This window comes from Athene cunicularia (genome assembly GCF_003259725.1).
Source record: "Athene cunicularia isolate RWA chromosome 3 unlocalized genomic scaffold, athCun1 chr3_part1, whole genome shotgun sequence".
Lineage (NCBI taxonomy): Eukaryota > Metazoa > Chordata > Aves > Strigiformes > Strigidae > Athene > Athene cunicularia.
This window is the reverse complement of record NW_020799097.1, coordinates 58,880,193-58,902,486: the sequence shown is the minus strand read 5'-3', so window position 1 is coordinate 58,902,486 and position 22,294 is coordinate 58,880,193. Positions and strand designations below refer to the sequence as shown.

At 41.1% G+C, this 22,294-nt stretch overlaps 1 protein-coding gene across 1 annotated transcript; it reads right to left on the bottom strand.

Annotated features, from left to right (window-relative positions):
* Positions 1–6,866: 6,866 nt before the first annotated feature.
* C3H6orf58 (chromosome 3 C6orf58 homolog) lies at positions 6,867–21,952 on the bottom strand. Its single transcript, XM_026844533.1, has 6 exons — positions 21,631–21,952; positions 17,339–17,425; positions 13,131–13,315; positions 10,236–10,366; positions 9,550–9,788; positions 6,867–7,054 (listed from the first exon to the last, which is right to left on the bottom strand). The coding sequence occupies exons 1-6, from the start codon at positions 21,950–21,952 to the stop codon at positions 6,867–6,869; spliced, it is 1,152 nt and encodes a 383-aa protein (XP_026700334.1).
* Positions 21,953–22,294: the final 342 nt, after the last annotated feature.

The window sequence follows — 22,294 nt, the reverse complement described above, 5'->3', positions numbered from 1 at the left end:
TGCTTTGCAAAAGATTGGCATAAGCTTTTGTACAGACTTGTTAGCTTAAAGGCTTATCTCTTTTAATGCTAAGAAGTATTTTCAGTGTGTTCTCACTGAAGACTCGCTCAGGAGCAGCTGCTTCTGCAGCATTCCATGTATGCATAAGCCCTTATGAGATGGCATTTTCTGTTTGGATGATGAACATGCACATTTTTTATATATCCAGTCTTTGTGCCTGGGAAGATAAGAAGTATCTTCTCCTTCCACTCTTCTTTAAATGCCAAAAGCTCATCTGTTTAAATATAACATGTCAAACAAATGCTTATGTACAACTCTCTTTCCAATAAAAATGATAGAATCATAGAATGGTTTGGGTTGGAAGGGACCTTGAAGATCATCTAGTTCCACCACCCCCACCCCCCACCGCCATGGGCAGGGACACCTTCCACTAGCCCAGGCTGATCAAAGCCCTGAACAACCTGGCCTGGAACACTGCCAGGGAGGGGGCAGCCACAGCTTCCCTGGGCAACCTGTTCCAGTGTCTCACCACCCTCACAGCAATTTGTTCCTTATATTGAATCTGAATCTATCTTCTTTCAGTTTAAAACCATTACCCCTCATCCTATCCCTACACTCCTTCCTCACCATCTTTCCTGTAGCCCCCTTTAGGTACTGTAAGGCCACTGTAAGGTCTCCCCGGAGCCTTCTTTTCTCCAGGCTGAACAACCCCAACTCTCTCAGCCTGTCCTCATAAGGGAGATGCTCCAGACCACTGATCATCTTCATGGCCTCCTCTGGACCCAGTTGAGCAGGTCCATGTCCTTCTTATGTTGGAGGCCTACGAGCTGGACACAGGACTCCAGGTGGGGTCTCACAAGAGCAGACTAGGGGGGGAGAATCACCTCCTTTGACCTGCTGGCCAAACCTCTCCAGATGCAGCCCAGGACACAGTTGGCTTTCTGGGCTGAGAGCACACATTGATGGCTCATAGTCAGTTTTCCATGCACTAATAGCCCCAAGTCCTTCTCCGCAGGGCTGCTCTCAGTCCACTCATTGCCCAGCCTGTATTTGTACCTGTATTTACTGACCCTTGTGCACTTGGCCTTGTTGAACTTGATGAGGTTTACATGGGCCCATCTCTGAAGTCTGTCAAGGTCCTTCTGGATGGCATCCCTTCCCTCCAGTGTGTTGACCGCGTCACACAGCTTGGTGTTTATTCCTTCTATCTCTTCACTTAATGCATATGATACTTTTCCTACCTCTCCTAAGACTGCCCAAGTGTTTTCCTAACATATTTTTCACTTTGATGTGCCTGTACCGTATTAACTTTCAACTCCTTGACACCATTAAAACTGATAGTCTACAAAGAAAAAAGTTTTTCTTGTTTCTTCTTCACGTGTTCGTGGCAGGTTGTTGCTGGGACTTTTAAAATTTTTCTTCCCTCCTTTTTTTAATGTGCCTGTGTGCTGAGAGTGTTATTGTGCTTTGCAACAATACATCTCTTTGATGAGCTTCCTCTGTTTCTTTTCTTGGGCTTCTGTGTTTTCTAGAAAAGTCTTTTATGTCTCTTTCTCTGGGACAGATAAACTGTGTGGGTCTGATATAAGTACAGCCTGCCTGCAGCTGGCAGGCTGGTCAGAAGGAAGGATTAATCTGACTTCCTTGCTGCTGCTGCTCTTGACCCAGCCCTCTGCTGCCAGACACTGCTAGAGAGGGAGTACTGGGGTGGAAAGCTCAGTCGAGCCCTTTTTACATTGTCCTGTAACTTGAAATTCCTCATGTGTGTTACGATTTGGGAGTACGTGGAAACAGCTACATGATGTCTTGAGGGCCTGATCCTGCCACAAGTTTTAGAGATGCCTGTATGTACAAGTCCCGAGTCCCCATGCTCTGGTGATGTTGTCCCTGAGGCTCTGGGTTCAGCATTGGCAGCTCAGGCCAGCCTTGGAAAGCAGTAGCTCTTCCTAGGACAGCCTCAGAAGTTATGATCCTTCTTTCTTGCAAACACACAGGCTCCTCCATAATTCCCCTGGTCCTGCCCCCTGGCAGAGGAAGGGTCTGAGTGGGGCTCAGGGGGTTGCCTCATGGGGCAATGTAGATACGTTGTCAGCAAAGACTTCTTTTTCCACCTTATTCCAGCTGTCTGTTCTGCTTAGTGATCACTTAACATTTTGGAGCTTAACATCGCACAAAAGGAGAGGTAGAAACAGCCTTTCTTTCTAAAGGCTTTTCTCCAGTCCGCAAAGCTGGTTTATACTGCTGCTATCTGTTGCACCATACCTGCCACAGTCCTTTCCTGCAAACATACCCACAGTTCATGCAACTCTTTCCCACAGTTACAAATGGTTTGCAGAAGGAAGTGGGAGACTTCAAGGATTTTTTTTTTTCTATTGCATTTTCTGTCCTGGAGAGTTTGGTTATCAATGAATCAAAAATTTTTTAAAAAATTATTTTTCTAGATAACTGTCTGTGCTTCCCAGCTAGAGCAGCCCTTTCCAGCTGGTGCAGTCTGGCAGGTCTGAAGCCCCTGGTCTCGCCTAGGGATCCTTACCAGCCCCTGCCTGGGGCAGTGCTGCACTTCATGCCATGCAACTTATTCTTAAGATGCCTCATGGCCCATTTTGTCTCATTTGTAGTACAGACGATAAGATCCAAAATGAGTTTAGGTTCAGATCTCCAAGCATATTTAAATTCTTAAGGCTTATCAAAACCAACATCCTATTGGGTGTTAGGAGCCTAAACGCCTCTGTGGATGTAGGCTGTAAGCACTTCAAACTTAAATAGAATAGAGCCCAACAAGTGCTCTGATGTCCAGCATCACGGCAAAAATGAAATGGCAGTGAAACAGGTGGTATCAAGCTGCGATTTTTCTTCAAAAATTAAACTGAAATAAATTTCAGACCTTTTTCAGGTGCCAGCTCTTTGCACTATGTATATGAAGGCTCAACACACAATCAGAAAAAGATAACGTGCTCCTCCTGGAGTCACTGATGTTAGAGTGAGGGGAATACTGTAAAAAGAGTGTATCACTTTGAATCGCACCACCTTCAGTAGTAAGAACTGGAGGTCCATGGCTCACAACACCCTGCCAAGGAGAGCAGGCAACATGCCCTTCTGTGAAACGTAGCTGACCAGTTTGCTTTTGGGAAGTGTGGGTCTTTTTTAATGTCATGCACCAACAGTTAAAGTACTTATGCTAGGTTCATTTTTGTGTTCTGCCCGGGGGGATCCAAACTTACATCTTCTGCTTTCCAGCAGAACCTCCTGGCTGCCAGGCTAAAGGGTGCCCAGAGCAAGAACATCTTTGTTCTCCCTCCACACCTGGTAGGTGTCGAGGAGAGTCCTTTTTCCCACCAGCAAAAGCACTTTATTATGTGTTAGAGAGCATAGACTGGAAATGAAGAGAGCGCAAAAAATTCTGCACAGATTAGGGATCACAGAGAAGGTGAAACCCAAGAGCCCAATTCCTGCTTAAAAAAAATAAAAAAGCATTTTGGCTAACAACTTTTTGCATGTAGGCTCTGTAAGCTCTATGTATTGATACCTAAGAAAGCTAAAGCAGTGACTGCTGATACCTGTTTATAGCCCTGTGAAGACCGAGAAAAGGAAGGATGCCATTCCCCTTATGGAACAAAAAAGGGAGATTGCTGAAGAGGTCAGATCGTACATATGTCTATTATGTGACAGTTAGGAGAATATATGGAGTAAAACACAGGCCCATTTTGCAGTAGCTGTGCTTACAGTTGCAAACATGTAGACAAGGACAAGAACCTCACTTCTAACCATTCCTCAGAAATCCTACTCCTGTAGGAAAGGCACAGAGAACTGCACATCTCTCAGAAATAAGGAGCTGACCTGACTGAAACGAGCCTGGATAACCACGGGTGTGAGTAGAGTAGACCCGGGAGAAGGTGGCAGTGGTTCTCAAGCAGCCCTGCAGAGCTGTGGAACAGGGTTCAGCAGTACTGCCCAAACTCTGAAAAGGGTCAGATTCTTTCCTGGTAGATTTTTATTCTCCCAAGTTCTTTTTTTATTATGCATCCATTCCTAACCTTCCCTCCTAAACGTTGTTTGTTTCAATCCCCTTAGACTCGCTATTTGCAAGCACTTAGAGAAATTTAACTTCCTGGCTTTCCACAGCTGCAGCCAGTTCTGTTAATGCTTTCTTCTAACAGCACCTCTATCAGACAGAAACTGGCCCTTCTTAGTACCAAGCAGTGCTCAGCAAAGAGATTACACATGTAAATGGCATGAGAACAGGGCTGAAAACCCCAGACTAATGCTGAGTAAGAAAATCCCTTCTGCTCTGTGAGTCCTCCTTGCTGGGCAAAGCTTTTCCTCTGCTGTTATCAGATTCCTCTGGTGCTTGCCCATCCTTCTCCAGAGACATCCCACCATACCTATAGTGCCTTCTCTTGATATGTTTCTCTCTGCTTACTTCTGATGCCAATATATTTTCTTACTAGGATGCATCTTCTCTGTTTCAAGATATCTGTATCTGACCTGCTTCTGAGAATCCACTATCCCATGTTTTCTCTAAACTTTAATACATGCATTAATCTCCAAAATGCAATTGCTAGCCAGTTTCTAAAGCCTTTGCCTGACTAGTTGGCATAGTGGATTAAGACAAAGTGTCAGAAATGCATAAATGCTTGATGCTCTATTGAGAAAGATATTTTTTTTTCAAAATACTGAAGTATTTGCTAATGTTATCATAAATTCAGGTAAGGAGAGATTTGCTTTTTAAAAATATGTTACAAATATCCCCTCAAGTGCAGCAGTTTGCTATTTGTAAGTTTGTTTTCCCTATTTGTATTAATGGGTCTTTTTGTTTTCTCAAGTGCACCTTATGTTAAATCTAAGTTAACCACAGAAAGGCCAAAATTTTTTTTCCAAACTTTTCTGGAGTACAATTAACTTAATCTTTTAGTAGCTGGCATCTGCGGTAACTACTATTAGATTATATCTAAAGCCTGTTGGAATCTAATTACTCTAATCTATGGACCAGGTAATGAAGGTAAAAACTCCCACATTTTCCTAGACCTCATTAATGTATTTCCTTTGAAAACTCTTAACTAATGATGGTACATTAAGGGTTTATCCATAAAATGACAATGAATAATTAAAACCTTTGTCCAGGGACATTAAAGGACAGACTAGTGTTTAACTGCTCAATGTATTGATAATTGTTTCTTACTTTGCAGTGCAAGGATCATGCAAGTTTGGGGAGTAAGAGCCACTCAAGCTGGGAAAGTGGAATTGGAAGACACAAATAATTTTCTTTTCCTTCATTTATTTGGTATCCAGCTAATAATTCAGGAGGTGTGGAGGCCCCCAAGGAGCTAATGTTTCTCCCACTGCCTGGAGCATGACTAGCACCAAGAAGAGACAGGGAGGGTGTAGGCGCAGGGACACCCATCAGCCACAGCTGCAGCCACAGGCTGCCCCCACTCCCTGGCACCATGCTCCCACCTTGGAAAGTGCCGGCTGGAGGGTCCCTGCAGGAAGGGCCCTGGCTCAGCGGCCACCAAGGCTGAGAGAGTTTCTTTCAGCCACTCTGGTGCTGGGGAAAAAGTCCAAAATTCACCCCTAACACCCGTGGAAAACCTTTGACTGTTGTACATGTGTCAGAAAGGCTATCACTGCAATAGTTACAAACAAAAAGTAGTATGTGAGCTCAACAGAGTGATACTGTGCTGCAGCAGAAGAGTCAGTGGCACATGCCTTTCTCCTGAGCAAGGAATATGGGACAGGGTTACCGAGATGTTAGGTCTGTGAGGCAGACCTAAAATGGTGACAAAGCAAAGCTGCTTGCTTTCATTTTGAATTATGAGTTTAAGGCTTGTGTTATTTTTAACTATGCTGTAGTGCAAGCTATAATCTGATAGGCAGTGGCCATCCCCTGCTCTCCACCATGGAAAGGGAGATCCAGTCATGACTGTTTTCCAGGGGAAGTTTTCATAAGGATTGAGGATCCAAGTCAGCAGATTTCCTAAGAAACTTCAACCCCTGTCTGCCTGCAGGACACCTGTCCCACTTCTTCACAACCTCTGATCCCAAGACTTGGATCAGCACTTGGGTCTGAACACACCAGGCATTGGGAGTGCAAGCGGTGTGAATGCATCTCTTCCTCAGTAATCAAATCTGACATATGACACACTGCAACAAGAAGCATTAGACATGAGGGAATGGAAAAGCAACCTGTGGCTATGCAGACTATGTAATCACATAAATTGGTAGATAGATCAATGTTTTCTTGAGGTAAGTGAAATGAATCAAATAACAGAAATCTCTGTTGGTCATGTAAGAACTCCTACAGAATAAGCTCATTTGCTTCAGGACTTTTCTCAGGACTGGCTCCACGGTACCACATAAAGTCTTTCCTCACTGCAAAGCAGCATTCTGAGGGAATCCATCTGTACTCAAGCTTTTAATCTGATAAGACTGAAAGCTTCAAATTTGATTGCAGCTGGTCTGCAAAATAACAGCTTCTGTGAGAAGCAGTCAGGGCACTGGTTTTGGATCAGAACTTCAAAGAAAAGTTTTGGATGATCATCTGTTAGACCATCAAGGAGCCGAGTAATTAAATATCTGGTGGGATCCCTGTACACAGGGAAAAAAACAGTCTGGAACAGAATATAATTTGTCTTTATTTAATTTTGTCTCCAGTAATGATACATTATTTATAAAATTAAAAAAAAAAAAAATTCTGTGAGTCATTTTATTTATAAGGAAATGAGTTAGACAAATGAAATAATTAGGAAAATTAAGGATAAAAATATTGATTCAATATGAGACAGATGCACACATGGCTACTCAGGAAATCCTGCTGTAAGAAATTACCAAGGCCAGATTACCAGATCCATATCTGATAAAAGATTAAATCAATCAATGTTGGAACTGTTTTTTCTCAAGAAACGGGGCACTGTCAAGTCCGCTTCTTTCAAATCATTATATATTTCCACTGGGTCAAACTTCTTGCCGGAAACCAAGCATTCAATCAGTTTGCGGCCCATTTTTCTTCTTGCTTCAGTAGACATTACCTTTTGCCAGAGCTTCAGCAGCAGTCCTCCTTGGAAGGAAACACAACGTGACATGGTCAAATTAACATGGAGCCCATGTAGCTCACGGCACACCAGGGATGAAGCACACGTCTGGCAACAAACACCCATCACTCTCCCATGGACAGGGAAATGTAGACAAAGCTGGAGTGTGCCAATGGGGTAATAACTGCCTACAGCTGTGTAGGGAGATGCAGGACATTCATTCAGCTCAGAATCCTTTGTATTGATAGACAACTGGTCTTGTTCCCTTGTCACCAGGGTTGCAAGTCAAAATGATTTAAGACACATGTTAAGGTCTTGTTCTGCAAATGCACATAGCTTCGTGGCTTATGAAGCAGTGGCCTGGTAGTCATAATTATACACATCATTGTTTTTACTCTGAAAGCAACCAAGAATTTGCACTTCTGCTAACTGAGGCCTCAAGCTAAAGAAGAAAATGATCCTGATACTTTAATCCAGGCAATGAGCAGTCCAGCATTCGCACCAGTTTGCAGGATAGTCATTGCCTGCTCTCCACTCCTCTCACTGATGATATTTATGATGGATAAAGGGTCCACAGAGAAAATGTTAGGGTAAAAAAAATCTACTAGAAAACCAAGAGGAGTTTATTCTCCTGCTAAACATCCTTTTGTATTAAACTGTCAACAGTGAAGAATTGATTTTGCACAGTATTGTACAAGGGAGGTGAGGAGTTAAGAGAAGGCAGCAAATGATCCTCTTGCCTAGGTGGACCACAGGAGGACTACACGAAACATGAGGACAGCAGAAAAGATCTCGAATCACAAAGCATCTGCTGTTCTGCCTTTGGATATTGGTGAGGGTCAGAGCATAAAAATAAAGCTTCTGACTGTTCATGAGTTGAGAAGTTTTAGAGGTAGCACAGCACTCTCTCAGTACAGGTCCCCGCTGGACTGGCAGAGGGAGCTAAAGGTAAATAATCAACCTCTGAATCAAGAAATCAAATCTCGTGCTGAGTTGGACAGGATCCTGTCCTGAGAGGTACTGAGACCCTCTATCTGCTATTGAAGATTGCAGCACTGGAAGAGGAATCTACATCTCACAGAATGCATTTACAAGTTTGAGGGATTTAACTCTACAGAAACAGTATGTCACATTTTGTCGTCCAAGTTTTGCAACAATAAGATCTAGTGTTTCAGGTCCCCACTGAGGCTGTGGATCCAGACCCAAGTCGAACTTAGTTTAAAGCTCCTTTTCTGATAAACAAGGCAGTCACCAGTTTGAGTTATCTGGCATTTAACTCTCAGCTGAATGCAAAGCCCATCCCTTAAAAGCAGAGTCAGGGAAATCTCCCACCTGCAAAACGAGGGATTTCAGCTATGGACTTCATTATGACTTCAACTGCATGAAGTGTCTTCAGCCCTCTTTCCTTCCCTCTACCATGTTCAGCATCCATGCCTCTGTTCCTTTCTCCCTCCAGAGCTGCCCTCATCTGCTCTGTTGCCCTGGTGCTCTACTCCCTCCTTGCTGCCCTTCTGGTTGAGCTTTTCCTTGCTGTGCCCCCCTCCCCTCCTGGAGGTAGGTCAACTGTGGGCATAGACTACAAGGCTTGGGATAGAGCTGTTAAGATTCTTATTCAGACTTCGAGGAATAATTCTATGTGGAAGGTGTGAGGGGAGCACTCTGTGATGTGAGGATGCTCTTCTGTAACAAAGAATATCATCACACATCTTTTTTTCAGCTACAAATACTACTAGTGAGAGAATTTTCACTGAAATCTATGGACAGGAGAAGAGGATCACAAAACAAATGCCATAGGTCTGGATGCTAGTCTTTCAGTGTATTTTCAATATTGTATTTTCATTTAAAAATTCAAAGTAACGTTCCTTCACAAAGGTCAAACAAAAACATCCAATACAGCAGTATCTACGAATGAACCTCAGAAGAGTGTAATTCTGAGTGTCACCGCTGGATGGTGATGCACAACTTATTTTAGTGAACGTGATGAAGCCAGCATTGACTAAGAATACAGTTTTGCTGGGACAGATGATATTCTCTGTTAAATCAAGGATTGAGACAAAACCAAAAAAACAAAACTAGAATACGTGTGGACACACAGATTGTTGTTCATGTCATTTTTGTAATGACCTCAGCTGATCTAACAGCTTCACAAAATCACAGAACTTCATTTACAGCTTTCATGGTTCCAGATTTAACTGATGAAACACAAAATATTGTCTGTGTTTTTAAAGTTCCTGCGAAAACTGGAGTAAAAAAAAAGTAAGATAATCTGCTCCAACAAACAATTCATTCATCTCATGTGAAAACTTCACTGCATATCATCAGTGTTATCCCATCGCTGCATTTGGTGTCTTGTGTTTTGTTTGCTTATAGTTGTATTTTTAGCTGTACTGTTTTATCTCTAGGAAGTGTTTATACTATTTTATACCAAAAATCACTGTGCTCATATGGAGAAAGGTATAGAGAAAGAGAACAAGGCATTAAATATCTATGGACTACAGACATTTGTAGGTCAGGCTCCTACCTGTTAATTGATTAGCTTTGTGAAGAGTGCTCATTGAAAGCAGGACTCTGTTTTGCTGTGGACTGAAGTCACTAATGGATGGGACGACATCTCCTTCAACGAGCATCCTCTGGGGCAGGAAAGCTTGGAAGTTATTTGTGGTCAGTAAATCTGTAGTGAAGTGTGTGGCTGCAATGAAATCTACAGAATCAGCCCAGGCTTCACCAAAATTTGCTTCTGGATCAGAGAGATATTTTAATCTGAAAGAGATAAAAAGAAAAGTGTAACTGATAATTGAAATTCCCTATAGAACATGTTAGTCAATCATATATCCCAAATGTGTTTTGTTCAGTATGAAAACCTGAGTGATCTCTGTGCCAGGGACTTAAAGCCTCCTTCAGCATCTCACACCTAATTTTTCCTGTCATCACTGCCTCTGCCCAGACTAAACACAGCTCCTGACTAAGGCGCTGGCTCCCAGAGAGGAATCAGCATCTCATTTTAAGCCCACAGCCTCCCCACCTATCATAGCCTGGGCAGTGATCTCTTGCTGGTCATCCCATGTTCCAAGAGAGCAAAAGGAAGAGCAGAGACTAAAAACTAGAGGCCTAAAGTAAGAAAGCTCATGCAGGCTTTCTTGTGATACTATCCTTCCAAAAAGGCATGCAGGTGGGAAGATCCTCCTTGGCCATCTCTCATCCCCATACCTGTCCTGGAACTTGGGCAACGCGTAAGCAATGGAGGCGATGTGTGCCTTCCACATGAGGTGAAGGGCATGATCCAGTTTGAAGGAGGAGGTTGCAGGGCTCATGGCTTTGTATTCTGTAGATATCAGATACTGCAGCAACAGGGAGGAAAAAAGTCAGAGAAACAGGGGAGAGTTTTAAACCCAATGGATTTTTTAGACATGCATATACCTCACAAAATAGTAAGTTTGTAAGCTAAGGAAATTAGCTTTTGAGTAGTTAGAATGTGCTACTTTGCAAGTAATTATAATGTCTGATATAGGGACAAAAAGATGATTAATATAGATTTATAAAGTAAATACATATCCCCACTGAAATTAATAGGAGTTGTAGTTCTTTGCCTTCAACAGAATGAGGGTTTTATCCACATAATTTAGGTATTCTTCTACAATAATTCAGTGGACTTTAGCATCTGAGTGCCATGGAAACTTCTGTGTTAAAATATTGGATTCCCTGAAAACCTGTTTATACTCTTTCAGCTACAACTTTCTGAAGATTTTCAGAAAGTAAGAAAATTATCCTTAATGGTTATTACCATTACTATTTGATGAGTAAATCTGCTATAATAACTTCTGAAACATACTGCTTAGGAAAAATAGTCTTAAGAAAACAAATCCAGTCTTGCTCCTAAAACCTCCACCTTCACTAACAGTTGCCAAGAGGGACTTATGGTTTAAATTTTCTTATATTATCAATAATTTGATTGTCTCACTGTAGGAGAAGATGGTTCAAGACCATGTAAGGAGCTTGAAGGTGCAGAAACCATGAAGACCTGATGAGATGCAGCCAAGGGTCCTGAAGGAACTGATGGATGAAGTGGCTCAGCCACTATCCATCATATTTGAGAAACTGTGGCAGTCTGGTGAAGTTCCTGCTGACTGATAAAGGGGAAAGATAACCCCAATTTTTAAAAAGGGAAATAGAGAACACCCAGAAAACTACAGGCCAGTCAGTCTCATCTCTGTGCCCAATAAGAACATGGAGCGAACCCTCCTGGAATGTATGATAGGGCACATGGCAAATAAGGAGGTGATAGGTGGCAGCCAACATGGCTTCACTAAGGGCATTTTGTGCCTGTCAGATTTGGTGGTCTTCTAAGACAGGGTTACAGTGTTGTTGGACAAGTGAAGAACAACTGATGTCATCTCCCTGAACTTGTGCAAAGCATTTGACACTGTCCCACATGAGATCCTTGTCTCTAAATTGGAGAGACATGGATTTGATGGATGGACCACACAGTGGATAAGGAATTGGCTGGATGGCTCAAAGCAACGGCTTGATGTCCAAGTGGAGAGCACGGACAAGCTGTATTCCTCAGGGGTCAGTGCTGGGACCGGCACTGTTTAACATGTTGGAGATATGGACAGTGGCATTGAGTGCACCCTCAGCAATGACACCAAGCTGTGTGGTGAGGTTGACACACTGGAGGGAAGGGAGATGCCACCCAGAGGGACCTTAACAGGCTTGAGAGGTGGGACCATGCAAATCTCATCAAGTTCAACAAGGGCAACATGGGCCATGCACATGGGTCAGGGCAATCCCAAGCACAAATACAGGCTGGGCAATGAGTGGACTGAGAGCAGCCCTGCAGAGAAGGACTTGGGGCTATTAGTGGATGGAAAACAGTATGAGCCAGCAATGTGTGCTCTCAGCCCAGAAAGCCAACCGTGTCCTGGGCTGCATCAGGAGAAGTGTGACCAGCAGCTTGAGCGAGGTGATTCTCCCCCCCTAGTCTGCTCTTGTGAGACCCCACCTGGAGTCCTGTGTCCAGCTCAGGGGCCCCCAACATAAGAAGGATAAGGGCTTGCTCAACTGGGTCCAGAGGAGGCCATGAAGATGATCAGGGGGCGGGAGCATCTCCCTTATGAGGACAGTCTGAGAGTTGGGGTTGTTCAGCCTGGAGAACAGAAGGCTCCAGGGAGACCTTATAGCGGCCTTCCAGTACTTAAAGGGGGCTACAGGAAAGATGGGGAGGGACTCTTCATCAGGGAGTGTAGGGATAGGATGAGGAGTAATGGTTTTAAACTGAAAGAGGGTAGATTCAGATTCGATATAAGGAATTTTTTGCTGTGAGGGTGGTGAGACACTGGAACAGGTTGCCCAGAGAAGCTGTGGCTGCCCCCTCCCTGGCAGTGTTCCAGGCCAGGTTGTTCAGGGCTTTGATCAGCCTGGGCTAGTGGAAGGTGTCCCTGTCCATGGCAGGGGGGTTGGAACCAGATGATCTTCTAAGGTCCCTTCCAACCCAAGCCATTCTATGATTCTATGATCTGACTACCAACAAAAAATGTTAATTATAAGATTTTATCTATAAAAATAGTTATCGAATCTCTGAAGTAAGTAATATTGTCATATTTGGGATTAGGGAACAGATGAATGAGGAGGAAAGAGACTATCTCCTTGCACAAATCAGGGTCCTTCTGAATGAAGTTTCATCATTTTCAGTTTTTTAGATGTTTAAATGAATAAATGAACCTTATAAAACCAACTCAAGGCCATTTCTCAAGGGTAATGTTCTATTTCATATGTTTATTTTGCATTGCTAATATAAGCAGTATGGGAAGAATACAAATATAACTTTTAACAAAAGAGTCTCTTGGGTCAGGCTAGAAAATAGACAATTATCTTAAAGGAAGGAAAAAAATCCATAACCTGTAAAATTCCTGGCCTTCTTACCTCTGATTCACTACGTTGTGCTTTTCATTTTTCCTGCTTGTTACTTTTACATCAAGCTGTTATTGAAAGCAAACCAAGATCTCTGAATCTTACAAATAACAGTAATAATAGTTTTTAAAGATAATATTCTGGTATTATTTCCGGCAAACTAAGAAAAAAAAAAAAAAAAGTAAAATTATTTACTTCAAAATAGGCCTTCCAGTCATCCATGAGCTTGGGTATGCGAGACCGGCAGTTGGCAACACTATAGCAGAAATCAGCTCTTCTCTTCTCTGGTGGCAATATTTCTATCTCATACTGCAGCTGCCCAAAGAGGCCAGCCTCCACTGCCCCCAGAAAGGGTATGACAGCCAGATAGTAATTAATACCTGTAACAATAATTAAAAAGGAGAATCACAAGCAAATGAAAAATTCCCACATAGAGAAATGAACACTCTCTCATACTAAATGCAACCATTTCAAATTGCCACTGATACAGCTGTGTTCAACAATGGGATACATGTACTGAAATGCACGGATGATGCCATCTGCATCAATTTAGGTATGATTTGTAATATTCATGTTTATATTGTGCTTTAATAGCTTTGCATGAGCTGACAGCGTGCTATATTTTACAGGAAAGTACAAAGAGCTGAAAAAAGATCTTTATAGATTGTCATGGACAGGACATCAAAAGTCTCTCAAACATTACTTGTAAGCTAAGTACAGAAAGAGTAAGGGGTACCCCATGAATATTGTTTTAATTTTAAAAAATCCTGTTCTATGCATCCTAGGCATATAAGAAAGGAAAAGGCAAACTGGTGATATTTTACTGGAAAATAATAATAATTTTGCTTTTAAAAAAGATTTCACTTACTGAAGATTTTTTTGGAAATTACTTCTGTTTGTTTGCTTTGATTTATTTTATGTTGACAGCTTCATTTGGTCTGATTCATAAATTGAAGCAGTCAGACCCAGCATGTAGGAAACCCAGGTTCAGTTCTCACCTGTGCTGAACCTCAGCTCCAGTGAGAGTGCCTGTAGAGCTATTTGATATTCCTCATTTGAAAGGAGGATTTTAAATTGTCCTTTTAATTGAGTTGTCTTTGTAGAAATAAAATTTAATAACTTCCAGTCAAGAAGAGCCTGGAGACCAGTTGTTCTCCCTCTTGGGTGGGTGGTCCTGACATGTTGCGCTGAGAAGTCATTTGCTCATGCTTGGTCTCAGGGCCAAGCACTGCCCATGTATTTTGTACACAGTCTCAGCAGCAAGGTCTAAAACCATCAAAACCTGACCACCTACCACATACTCCTGTCCTACTCATGGGAAACCATTGTTCTACCTCCTGTATGTGGGCCTGACTGCTAATTCAGGAGGAACTATATGGACAGTTAGAAAAGCAAAGGAAAAGTCTCCCCTGATAAGAAGACGGTGTCGCACTGCTAGTCATTGCTAAGCTGGGCCTTGTTCCTTGTTCACTATTTTAATGAGAAGCGTTGAAAATTGGATTTCATGTTAGAAAGTACTTACATTCTTTTAAGTGAGCTTGTATATATTACATATTTGTACCTGCTTTGGTGGCTTGTAGGGCTGAAAACAATGCAGGAAAAGACTATACTGAATATTATTCCAGGCAAAAAGGGCTGACGTTCTTAAGCATGGAGATCTCATACACCTTGGGGTGCATTAAATGTGTCTGGTTTAAGCTCATTTCTGGCTTCATATGACTACTCATGCCAGAGAGAGCTGCCCTGAAGGCCTACATTTCCATCCTCTGAACAGTAAAAGACATTTCTGCGCAGTCTGAAAGACTTTTTTCTTGCTCCTGCTACAATAGGGTAAATCAAAGCTGAGTTTATACATATTTAGAGGCAACAAAATTGTTATCAAGCAAACGTGCAGAGTTTAGAAGTAAGTGAAGAGTAGGAATGCAAACACTGAGAAAATAAAGGTAGTGGTTTCTACTCCAGGAAGGTCCCCAGCTTGCACAGGGCTATGCGTTGACCCTTGCTGCTTGTCACTGCATGGGACAGCTTCCCACTGAGCATCTAGTCCTAGCCACCCACAGAGATGGGAAACTGAAGTTGGGATGAGTATCACAGTGAGCTTCAGTTTTACTTTAAATTTACATTTTAAATTTACTCTGTGCTTATGCCTTTGTTCACTTGAAGACATATACATTTAATTGCTGGCTCACAGGCAGAAGCTTCATTCAAAGGGCCTCTACAACAAAGTATTCATGTGACAAGGAAGGGACAGAGCTGTGTGCTAAAAACTGCCATCAGGTCTGGTGGGAAGGGACACTTGTGACAGGACAGTAGGGAAGATGAGGGAGCAAGGGACAGAACTGATGAAGGGAAAAAGTGCTACAGGAAAAAGAACATGAGACTTTCCCATCCCTCAGAAGGAAAAGAATATTTAAACTGGAGGACTTACAGGGCCTTTTACCTCCTTACAAAGAAAAATATTTCCATCATTTTATTGCTTTCAGATATAAGTAGTGATTGTAATCTATAGGTTGGTCCTGTCTTTCTTCCCTCCACCCTATCTGTCAGTTCCATTTCTTTAAAAATAGAAGATAAACTCTCTAAAAGAGTCGGAGTTCCAGCTTCAGAAAACATGATCTAAAAATACTGACTTTGACTCAAATTAGAGATAAAGTGAATCTTTTTTCTTTAAATAATCTGTTCATTCAGGTTTTGAACAATGGAAGCAAAATCACTATTTGGGGGATTCTATTTGGACGTATTCAATTTGTGTAGGCAAATTAATTTATTATTTTTGATTAATCAAAGGACAAAATATAATGGTTATTTAAATTTTTTCATGGGCTTAGAAAAAATTAGCTTTGTAAAATGAACTCTGCAGAAATCCAGGTATGCATTGTTGTATGAGGAGACTGTTTCTATATAGACACTGGATGTAAAAATACCAGAGGGGAATAGGCACATGTTCTTGAACTTGAGACAGGGAGAACTGTAGTATGGGTGCTTTTTCTATTGATGCTACAAGTCTTATTCACTGGGCTACCCTGCGCAACAATAAATGTATACCCTTGAGTTGCATGTGGCATTCCAGATTCCCTCCTTTCCTCTTCTGCAAAGCTCTTAGACAGAAGTGGAAATAACATTTTATCCTTTCTATGTAAAAACATGGTTATAGGATCCTGTCTCACACACTATTATTTCTCCCATGATCCTGGCAGTGGACTTACCCTTATGTCCCACAGGAGGATAAGGTGCTCTGCCACATCTATCAGGAGTGATGCCAACAGCACATATGGCTGAGTTAGCTCACAGCTGATCCTGCAGTAGAGTTGGTCACTGTGTCTTTTCTCTGCACTGCCTACTGCAAAGGTGATTTTAAATCTGATACTACCATCATTGAGAAGACACTGATTCCTGCAATACATATGTACTTAGGTGTAATGGATAGACCCATTCTCCTGTTACACCTATGATATATATTTTTACAAATTAAATTCTTGTGTCTCTCAGGCTAAGAGAAACCATGTATTAACTTGATCCTTCCAGTTCAACAGGGCAACATATGAATGGCCTGAATTATCAAAAGCATCCAGGAATTTTGGATGTTTCCATTTTTGGAAAGATTGAATTATCTGGATGTGTATTTTTAGAGAAATTGAGGAAAGCACTGAAAATGTCAGGGGCATTGACAGTGGAAATTCAGATCTGTACACTTCTCTCTTTGTCACTATCTTCAGTTAGTTGCTACTTACTAGAATAATGAAAAAAAAAAAAAAAAACCAAACCAGAATTTCAATCTACTATAACTCCAAAGCCAACATTAAAGTGAACAAAAATTGCCTTGTAGCTCATGTACACCAGGTCAAAGTATTAACCAAGTTTTAGCTGAATACCTGAAACCCGGTGGGATAAATGTCACTGTAGTGAAGATAATTAAGTTATTTGTATATCATGGGCACAAAGTCTCCCTTTATTTCATTCTCTGTAGCCTACTACTGGACACAGTGAAGTTGTGGAGGTGCGACCAAAGGCAGAAACATCCTGTCAGATTTGTATCTGACACCAAGGTGACACAAGGAATTCTCACACTGTTTTAGTTTGAACTAAACTTCAGTTTTTAAACTGAACAACTCTGCTCTGGAGTAATTGAAAACTGTGATTTCTACAAATGTCTACAGATATAGATACCCATCAAACATTTTTAAGGCTGAAAATATGCATTTTTTTCCTCCCTCAAATAACTTACCGAAGTCAATTATCTTTCATTTACTCGTGCTTATATGTCTTGCTGCAACTTTTGGATGGAAAATTATGTAACACTGAAATGACTTTGTAATACACAAGTCTAAGGGGAAAAAGGATTCTAAATTGCCTTCTAGGACACTAATCATATTTTGAAGAACAGTGTAATACCATATACTTACAGGACCACCAGCTTCTTACAGATATGCACAGGAGGTCTTCACCTTCATAACCACAGGAAGTCACATGGGAAGGATCTGCTAATCTGCCTGAATCAAATGGAAGAACACAACAAATACTTCTCAATCTTTTTTCCACAAGAAATCCCACTGAGTTGAAAAAAATATAGGAGTAAAGCATGCAGAATTTTGCTCAAAGAAGCAGAACAATTACTGTTGTTTTGCTTCATAAACTACTGTTCCTAGAGTATTGAATTTCTCAGTCAATACTTCATGCAGTGCATAGTAATTTGATTGTGTTTTACAATTCAATTTATTCCTCACTGTAAATGTATTCTGAGAATTTATGGAACTGTCTGAAAGTAGGACATTGCAGTGATATTTTTATGAAGATATAAATATACATGCACATACGGACATAAACACATGCATAGCTGATGCATCATTTCTAATAGATGCAGGGCTGCTAGTTTAGGAGGGCTGCTTAACGAGCAAAATAGCATAAATAAATGTGCTTGTAATTGTCTCACCTAATTGGGTTATGTGATACAGAATTCCTTCCAGTGTAATGATACATACAAAGACAGCCTTACTGTGAAGCTAAGCATGTAAATGATGTTGTATCTGATTAGCAAGGTTTTCAAGCATCTGTGGTGTAGCAAACATGCAAGACATTTTGCAGTTATTCATGACAGCATGTAAGGCATATTTTACTTTAAGCATGTTACACGGAGAAACAGCCTAATTTCTGAAAGCATAATGTACATGTACATCATGCAGTAATTAGTCATGTAGTGAGTCAGGAAGTCTGCTTTAAGTACATGACATGAAATTACCATGGCCAAGTCCAATGATCTGAGCTGTTCCAGAAGCTCCCAAACTCTGACCTGCAGAGGGCTTACTTTCTGACAAGTCAGGTGAATAATGACTGTAATTTCTGTCAGATTAGAACTAAACCTCATCCCATTCTTTAAAAATCAAACCAAGTTTTCTGATACTTTTTACTCGAGAAGAAGAGATGATCATGAACCATGTGCATACAGATTATCCTAATTATTTTCTCTAGCTGACTAGACAGAGTTTATGCTTTGGGTCATGCTGGCTGCTGAAGCCGGTGTCTTTCAGTAGAAGAGCATGAGAGCATGAACTTGCAGTGGTGGTGAATGTAGTTCAATGGGATTTTTTTTTTAATGAAAAATGATATTTTTTAAAATTTACAGATTTTTTTTTTTCCATGATTCTACACAGGGTGTCAGAAATAGGCAGCAGTAGTTCCCTGATGTGCAAAGGGGATGAATGGGAAGGATAAAGGAAAAGTAGAAAAATAAGACAAAACCTTGCCTAAGAATTGTATGTGAGATTTACCAAAGATTGCTAGCCTAGGTGTTCTGGGAAAATGAAGAGTCCCAGGCAGTACTGATGGTAATTATAAGATATGTACAAACTACTTGGAGCTGGAAGCACTAACCCCACTTCTAGGTCTACACTCCAGTTTTGTCTCTGCTCCCTCTTATTGCCTGTGCTTCACATGATTGCTGTTTCAGTCTTCAGGTCTACTGAAGCTGTCTCTGCCTTTCTCTGTACTGATAGTGCCTCCCAGCTGTATGTCATTAACAACTATGTGCAACCTCATCAGCAAGATTTCTCTACTATTTTTTGCGGCAAGGTTGATAATGAAAAAAGCTAAATGCAGTTGTTCTCAAGAATGATAATTGAAGAACTCTGAGATCCTCCATTTAGCTGTAGAATTCCCTTAGCAACATTGGTCACTAAATTCTCCTTCAGTTGTTCCTTTAACAGATCAGCAATTTCTTGCTTCATCCTTATTTTGTAAAGTGTTATTAAAAACTTTCATTCTATATTTTGATTTTACAAAGGGAGGAAATGCATTTCTGGACTTTAGTAAAAAATCACTTATATCATAAAAGAAGATACCGAGTTAGTCTGACACAATCTACCCTTGATTCACGTAAGCTGTGCTTTATGCTTTTTCCTATTTAGCTCTGTGTCTTTAAATATTTTTTCTCTATACTTATTCTAACATCTCATCTACTACTGATGTAAGAAAAATAAATATTTTTGTGTCCTTATCCCATTTTTCCTTCTTCTTAAGTGTAGGTACAACCTTTTCCACTCTTTGGATGTACAATACCACATGAATCTTTCTGGATTTGTACTTCTATATGTCAGTTCTTCCAAGTGGGGGTAGAAATTATCTAGTTTCCTCAGTCTGTAGGTAGGATTCTCAGTTTAGCTCCATCTCCCAAGCGACAATTTCTATTTCCACAATCTCATTCCTATCAGACATGCTGTTTCAACACCATTGTCTCTACTGTAAGTAAATTTAGGCAAATTACTGATTTAATGTTATGCCCCTGAGTAGATTATTGCAAATCTTTGTACCACTCTTACTAAATATCAGCTCCACTTGCTCTTTATGCTTTATGTAGGACCATATCTACACAAAAATTTTCTCAGCAACATAAATTTCATGACCAGAATTGTTAATTCAACAATTTTTCTAGTATTTTCAAGGATCTCCTGTCTTGCATCATGAACTCAAATCCTGCTTTTATCTGCCCAGGCTTGTTGTGTCAATATACAAATGCTTCAGTCATTCCTCAGTAATCTAGCCCAGCTCTCTATCTAGATTAGGTTTATTCAGTTGCTAGCCTCACTACTGTATGCACCAAAATTATGTATTTCTTTACCCCTTATCCATTTATCCCTCAACTTCTCATGTTTTTTACTGTAAAACTCTTTCCAGCCATGTGATATTTCTCCTTCTACTATTTTTTTAACCTGATCATGTAATTTCAAAAAATATATCTCCTTGTCTAAAGACCAGTCCTATGACTTTTTGGTAGGTCTTTATCTGTCTGTGCAACTAGATGCAAATCTTCCTCTCACCTACCATGTCCCTCATCTCTGTTTGGGAACTGTCACTGCAACCAGACACATCTTCACTTCGTGGATGAGGTCACACTACATAACTAGATCTTTTCCAGCAGGTCACTACTCAAGTGTTGCTTCTGCATCCAGTCATCTTTGCCTCTGCCACACTGTCAACAATCCTGCTGCACCAACCATCCTCTTCATCTCTCTTTCTTTACCTATACATAAGGAAGGGAAAGACAAAAGAGCTTGCCTAAACTCCAGTCACATTCTCCTTGCTGCTGTCTGTTTGCCAGATAGTTGCCTGCTTGTATTTTGCTTCTACCTCCTTTACTTTGTTTTGGTTTAGGAGTTAATTTTCCACTAGGTGTGACTAAATGCTCACAGCCTTCCTTCACCAACAGCTGCAGCACCTCTGTCATCTTCTAAACATACAGCTTCAGCCAAACCACAACCTCACAAAACTACAGATTGCAACCAATAAAGAAAAGACCAGGCAGACAGGTGCATTTGCTTATGTCTGGCTACCACCAGGCACAAGTTCCTGAAAACACTGCTGACTCTTATTCCCTTTTTCCCACCTCTCCTGGTTGCTAGAACAAGACAAGTCAACTCTAGCTTTGAATGGAAAGCTTCACTGTCTGCTTTGTGTGAAGCAGCATGTGGGAGAACACATTCTCTGATAAAGCCCTCGATAAGATATTGCAGCCTTAGCCTCAAGGGACCTTTCACACGTGTTTCTGTGTCTGCTTCCCCGGCATGGCCAACAAGCAAGCAAGAATGACTGCCCTGGATAAAGACCAGCATTAGAATTTGGACATAAATAAAAAAACCCAAACCAAACAAACCCAGTCCCAACAAACAGAACAAACTTTAATTTTTGTAAAAATACATATTTAGAAAATAATATTACTCCTGAACTGATCAAATATAACAAATGAAAACAAATTCTCAGATGGTGAGGTGGACTTTCAACAATCTGTATTGGAAATTAAACTCAAACCACCATCAGAAGATCATAACATTAACAACAAAAGAAAGCTTATTAGTTAACAATCTAAGAACAGCACTGCAGAGTGCAGGCCCTGAAATCTACCTACTATAAACTGAAGTAACTGGGAATATTTTTTTCAAAGGTTTTCAGATAACTGAAATACTGCCCATCTATACCACAGATCTTCTGGATTCTCACCAGTCCCATTTTCCTATTAGAAAGTTTAATAGCTATTGCTCAGCAAGGCAAAGATTTCTTTTTCAAATTGACAGTTTAGTTCAATATGTCAAAATCTACACTGTCTGTGGCTATACTGGGCTTGCAAGGCAGAAACCTTGGAGAGGATGACCCGAAGTGGGTCTGTAAACACTTTGTTGTTCCAGCAGCTTAAGGACATAACTCATACCTGTACGAAATTGCCACCCATGCTGCAACGGTAATCCCCAGAGAATATTGCCAGAATTTTGGGATCCAAAGGCAGTAAAATATTTGGCTGAAGAGTTTAGTAAGTTCTTATACACTCCCAGTCGTTCTTGATAGTTCCAAGCATTGATGATAATTTTGTTGTTCTTTACTGGGAAATCCATCAGCTTTTCAGGGGCGAGGTCCCACAGAGGAGGATAAACAGCTTCTCCAGTGGCATCTTCTTCACTTTGTGCTGTGGCAGTTGCTGGACTCAGGGTAACAGTCATTATAAGAAGAGCATGTATGCCAAAATAGAGACACATTGTGAAGGTTTGTGACCCAGGTGTTTGTGTCTGCAGGGCTTTTATCATGGAAGGTGAGGGCTGGGCAAAAAAGGGTGACTCAGATACAGAGGTCTCCATCTCCCTTCCCTCTTTCCAGTGACCCTGACGTGGAGTTGCCAGATTAGCAAGCTGTGAGTAATGCTCTATCCTCCCCATGGGATCTGGGGAGCAGCAGATGATGTTTCAGATGGATCAGCCTGACCAGAAAATGTCCAAATCTGTGCTGCCCATGAGGTATATCCACCCTCCCAAAGGGCTGAGGTGCTATAGTACTGATTGTACAATCATGCTATAAACACTTTTGTCCCTGTGTTTCTTACT

Coding starts and splice junctions, on each gene's coding strand:
- C3H6orf58 (XM_026844533.1), bottom strand. CDS start 21,952: ATGTGTCTCTATTTTGGCATACATGCTCTTCTTATAATGACTGTTACC. Junction 13,316..17,338: donor TGTAAGAAGCTGGTGGTCCT/GTAAGTATATGG, acceptor TTATTGTTACAG/GTATTAATTACTATCTGGCT. Junction 7,055..9,549: donor CAAAGCTAATCAATTAACAG/GTAGGAGCCTGA, acceptor TTTCCTTCCAAG/GAGGACTGCTGCTGAAGCTC.